The sequence below is a fragment of the Adiantum capillus-veneris genome, chromosome 2 (assembly GCF_014529385.1).
Source record: "Adiantum capillus-veneris isolate H3 chromosome 2, ASM1452938v2, whole genome shotgun sequence".
Classification (NCBI taxonomy): Eukaryota; Viridiplantae; Streptophyta; class Polypodiopsida; order Polypodiales; family Pteridaceae; genus Adiantum; species Adiantum capillus-veneris.
Window position 1 is genome coordinate 125,480,205 of NC_140932.1, and position 5,391 is coordinate 125,485,595.

Below are 5,391 nucleotides of genomic sequence, written 5' to 3' on the forward strand. Positions count from 1 at the left end.
CGCGCAGGGGGTGAAACAGCAGCAGCAGTGGCGCGCACAGGGGGCAGCAGCAGTGGCGCGCGCAGAGAGAGAGAGAGAGAGAGAGAGAGAGAGAGAGAGAGAGAGAGAGAGAGAGAGCTTGCTTGCTTTGCGTGCTGAAAATCCCTTGCGTTGCCCCTTCATGCACGCGAGCCCGTTGGCTGCTTTGCGTTGTGCGTCACAGAGAGAGAGTGTGTGGGCTGTGTGAGAAACCCTAACATCAACGGTGAAAATGGCTTCTTTTTCAAGCATATGCAGTCCACTTCATTTCATCATCATCAGCTTGTCAACATGCATTTGAATAATGTATATTAATACAATTTGCAACTTGGTGTAAATCAGCAAATAAAAAGACAATCTTAACTTCATCACAAACATTATGCAGTTCCAAAAAAACACTAACCTGTTAACTGTTTCTTCATATATGCTTTCATTCTCCCATTCAAACATCAATGATGTGGAATTTCTCATCTCCAAGCTTTCAGCCTTGGAGTTCTTCCTCATTAGATGAGGAGAATCATGCATCCCTCCGCCCTTTGGAGTCTTCTCAAGCCCAATGTGCACCGGGTGATTGGAGTTCTTACTGCCACGTTTTTCATCATCTTCCTCAGACTCTGTGTCGCTCTCATGTTCATGAGGCCGCTTCAGTGAGGCTCTGTTACCCTCAACATCTTGCTGTCCATCTGTACCTCCTTTTTTATTCGAAAGGGGAATTTCGGACAGTTGATGAAGGTTAGCTTGTGTTTGAATCCATCTATTCAGAGTTGAAAACCTGGGAAGAGAAAATTTTAGTAAACAACATATCAACAAATGAAAGAAAAGACAGCAAACTTACAAGCTACAATACTTGTCATCCAAGTGAAATTAATGTGAGAATGTACTGTGCAAATGCAATACTTTCCGAGAAATGAGTCACACCATGAACAGAAAGACTTCAAACATTCCCCTTCAATTCAGTTTGCAAAAATATGTTCCAGCTTGCCAGCTATACATTTCAGTGTCAGTACAGCAGCTCCAGCAGCCTCTACTTCCTCATCCAAACCTACACTATCACTGATGCCTCCCTACAAGTGTAACATTGGACAAGGCTATTGACATCTGCAAAGCGAGACGGATCGGGTAACAACTTCTAAAGCTCCGAGATAGGTGATGGTAGACGGTTTGCACGTATCGTGTGTGATCTACTGGCAATTTACCTTTCGCCCTGTTAGCTAGAATGAGTGTGGATGCCACTGTGGGTTTGGGGCATGTGTATTTCGCGGGCTTCTCTCTGGTGAAATAGAAGTATTGTGATATATCCTTAGGGCATCAGCCACCTCGTCCTGCTCCAAATCGGTGAAGGATGCCAACTGCTTTAAAAAATATTTGTAGTGGCCAGGTTGCCCTGCCGCATGGTCTGACACTCCCTTGGCGATTCCAAGGTCTCAGCCACTATATCTTCGGACACATTTACCTCCACTGGGTGTTCTTGAGGTCTGAAATGGTGGCCATGCTGTCCTCGACGACGACCTGGCTTACAGCTTTCCCACCATATCCCAGATCATCTCCTGTCATCATCAGAGTAACCCATTACGGAGCCTACAGCTGTAGATTTCGTGAACTTCTTCTTTTCACTATAGCTAGGGATTTATTTAGGAATGTGATTCACTTTTTCTGGCATTTCAAGACTGGAGATGCCATTAGTTAAGCCTTGTTATGCTCTTATGGGCCATTCTGACCTTCCAGAGTAGTAGTTACTTAGCTTGAATTTTCATTGTTGCGTGAGAGATCTATAGTGAATGGCTTCAAGTCTTTGGGCACAACGTAACTTCTCTCCTTGTCTGGGGGTCTGTGCACTATGTAGGAGTTTGCATGCATCATCTCTGCACATGCGCATGATTCTCTTAACAATCCTCTTTTAAACCAATCATGTACCGTCCAGTCTACATCTCAGACCTAAAGCTTCACTCCATAGAGGCCAAAAAAAATCTGAGTATTGTTATTTGTATGACACTACTCATCTACTTATCATGATTTTTCATTCCTGAAGACACTGGAAACTCCAACAATGAATCACTGATGGACAAAAGTTAAGTTCGACTATATTGTACAATTAAAAAGCTTTCTATAGGTGAACATCCAAATTCAATGATGGCAAAACTTTCATTGTCCTTGCTTTGACAACCATTGGGACCTACTCTCTTCAACACCCCCCCCCCCCCCCCCCGCCCAACCCCAAAAAAAAAACTCACGCATGCACGTACACACACAGGACGCAGACCCTGCATGAGCTCCCCTAGACAGAGACTACTGTCTAGGACACTTTACAGGGGTAGACGCTAGTGGAGGCTAGTAAATTTATAGACCTTGGTGTACCACATAGGGACTTGATAGAGTGGATGCGAAAGAATTTTGAGGCACAGCATAGGGGCTTCTTAGTCCCATGGTTTCGATAAGCTGCTATAAAGTGGTTTTTATAACAGTTACTTGAGATCAAAATTGATATCTAGCACTGGACAACACGGTTTATCTACACTACCAGAGGTGGACAGAGCTTTTGGCAGATTTGTGTAGGCTTCATGCCAGCAATGGTTTCCACACCACTCTTGATGATTGATAGTATCTTCTTATGGATGTATCCTGTGGTTGTATGGGTGTTTGATCCCCATGATGTCATTGTATATTTTTTAGGGTTTTTCCCATATTTCATGTATAGAGCCTACGGCAGAATTGTGATGTAATGCAAAGGGTACAAGCCCCACTTTTCCACACACACTCTCAAAATAACAACAACAACAACAGCAAAGCTAAAATTACAACTGAAAAAGATTAAAGAACTGAGTTTTCCTTAAGAGGCCCTTGAAACACAGTACCTATCAGATTTATCCAAAGCAAACTCATAAAATGAACGATCTGTGTCTGTGCTAATAGATCCATTTCCAATTGGAGCTCCAATGGTCCCATCAAGGTTTCGGGTAGTCTTTTGAAACCTGCTCGTACCAAATACAGAGGCCAAAATGGCCCTAACAGGCGAAAGAGTGTTTAAATGTTTCACCACATCTAAATTTAATGGATAAAGTCCAGAATCATGTTCCACAAGGCTGTTGGAAGCTTTCTCATGCTGATTATCAGAATTGGTATCACGGAAAGGCAGTAGTGGAACACAGGCCCATCCTCTTGAAGATTTTGGGGGATAGATTGGAGGGACACAAGCAGATATGACCTCCTGAGCCAGATCTGCACCCATTATTTCAGCAACCTTACCAGCTGCATTGGCACTTCCCCTTTCAAAAACTAATCGGGTCAATAACTGCAAGAGAAGAAAGAGCAATCTGTAAACAAAACCGTACCAGAAAGCAACAATCCCCTCATCAAAGCTAAATAATATATGGTTTCAAATCTCACATCATTTGAACGCTCATAAACCAAAGTAAAAAAATTAAAATCATGAGTGGTGTCAACTCCATCCACGATATCTCCAATGGTTGCAATATAAAGAATGAAAGCTGAAAGGTAAGCCAAAGGCTTGGAAACAAGCGGCCCCAAGTATCTCTTTCCAGTGCCCTTCAGAGGAAAAAATGTTGTCTCCCCAACAAGATCTCCGCCTACTGCACCAGTTGTAGACCCTGTTGCTTGCTTATTTGTCCCACGCATACCATAACCCAACAAAAAACCAATATCAGGCACAGAATTAGATTTTTTATCAGAGTAGGGAGCTGGTGATTTTAGAAGGTTTTCTTCGGTTTCATCGTCCGCAAGGGCCTTGACGAGATTATGAAGTTTACCTGACAGAGACAATCAATATGAACCATTGAGGCCGATGACACATCCTTACTGACAATAATACAAGTTGAGACTGTTCCACCTTACCACTTAAGAACTGGCGCTTTCCGTTATGAGCATCTTCGATAGTTTGTTGTAGAATATTCAAAGCACGGTATCTGTGCCCATGTTTAACAGACTCTGAGATAACATTTACCATGTCCGTACCAGACAACAATGCTTGCAAAGTCTGATTTTTTTCTGAGCAAATCTGTGAAAAACTGTGCACCTTGGTAAAAATATTCTACAAATGCAAACGATGATGACAGATAAAAGTTTTCTGTAAGAACAAAGCTATAAACCTTTTCTACTAGTTCCTGCAAGCACTGTACGACCCGTTTGCCTACGGAAAGAATGCATGCCTCCTGAATCTGTTCAGCTTGAATTGACCCTTGCCGATACATATTTCCTGAAGTGATATCTGATAAGAGTGAGCGAGCCTGTGGAGCAAAATCATTTCAAAGGTCAAAGATAAGTAATGCAGTAGCAGATGCAACCAGCTAGAATGAGCTCTGTTTGCACGCACTACAAAATGAGTGCACCCAGAAATTGCAGTTCATGTCCCTTGAAGCTTCCCCCCAAAGTGCATTCTTTTTCCAAAAAGGAAGAATACAAGACCTTATGGAGAAGTTGTTTCGACATATCAACCGCTCTTGCAGAAGCAGCTGCAACATCAATACATAGAAGCACCTGCATTAAACAGCAATGAAAATAAACAAAACTCCTATTTGCTTTTGTCATCACCATTACACCGATCCTAAACTTACATTTGCCAGTGGCGCAAGAGGTGCACGTAAGGCAGCCAGTTTCAGAGCTTCCTCTGGACTTGAAGCTCCTTCTGCAACTCGAGAAACAGCATCATCTACCTGCATTTCAAAGACAGGTGCCCTTTTCAATTCAGTTAATTGAACAAATTTCAACTCTAAACCTCGTAAATTTTCAAGCCATTAGGAACATGCAGCTAAGGTGCTTGAAATAGGAAACATTTTGCTTCAGAAACAAACATACCGATGCTCTGGCCACAGCTCCATCAACCCACTCTGCAAGCTGCAACGCAGCTTCATCTTCAGGAGGTAAGGCAAATCTGTGAACAGCTTCTTCACCAAGATCATACTGAGCCTTTTGCACACACCTACAAGATCAGTCAGAAAATCTGATGAGGTTTGCACTGCTGGCTTCCCAAGCATAATCAAGAGTGCTACGATTGTAAGTTTTAGTGGACTTACTTCAAAACTCTAAGCTCTCCAAACTTGCTTAAAACACAGAGGCAAATTGATTCGCATGAGAATGAGACAGACACAACAGCACACAGATAAAACATCCGAGTAAGGAGGGGTTGAAAAGGATGTCTAGCTTTTGTTGCTTTGAGCCATCTCTTCAGTAGCAGAGGGTGATGTCAATTAGAAAGCACCCATATTATTATGATTGTGCACAAAGCCTAATCCTGGCAACCCATTGCAATCCCGAGTCCCAGGAAATAACACAGAGAGATCGAGAGAGCAGACTATGACCATATAACACTTCCACAGTGTATTTTTTTTTTCCCAAGAAAAATGATTGACAACTAAATGA

The 5,391-nt window shown here is 42.6% G+C and overlaps 1 protein-coding gene across 1 annotated transcript; it reads right to left on the reverse strand.

Moving 5' to 3' along the window:
- Window positions 1-282: 282 nt before the first annotated feature.
- LOC147463554 (uncharacterized) lies at window positions 283-5,140 on the reverse strand. Its single transcript, XM_086496815.1, has 9 exons — window positions 5,046-5,140; window positions 4,828-4,951; window positions 4,587-4,685; window positions 4,438-4,509; window positions 4,122-4,259; window positions 3,868-4,030; window positions 3,403-3,782; window positions 2,871-3,307; window positions 283-790 (listed from the first exon to the last, which is right to left on the reverse strand). The coding sequence occupies exons 1-9, from the start codon at window positions 5,138-5,140 to the stop codon at window positions 283-285; spliced, it is 2,016 nt and encodes a 671-aa protein (XP_086352941.1).
- Between the last annotated feature and the right edge of the window lie 251 nt (window positions 5,141-5,391).

Excerpts from the sequence above, each read along its gene's own strand:
- LOC147463554 (XM_086496815.1), bottom strand. The coding sequence starts at position 5,140 with ATGTTTTATCTGTGTGCTGTTGTGTCTGTCTCATTCTCATGCGAATCA. Across the intron at positions 4,031-4,121 it reads TGCAGGAACTAGTAGAAAAG|ATTTGCTCAGAAAAAAATCA; the intron begins GTTTATAGCTTT and ends AGTTTTTCACAG. Across the intron at positions 3,783-3,867 it reads AAAGCGCCAGTTCTTAAGTG|GTAAACTTCATAATCTCGTC; the intron begins GTAAGGTGGAAC and ends TGTCTCTGTCAG.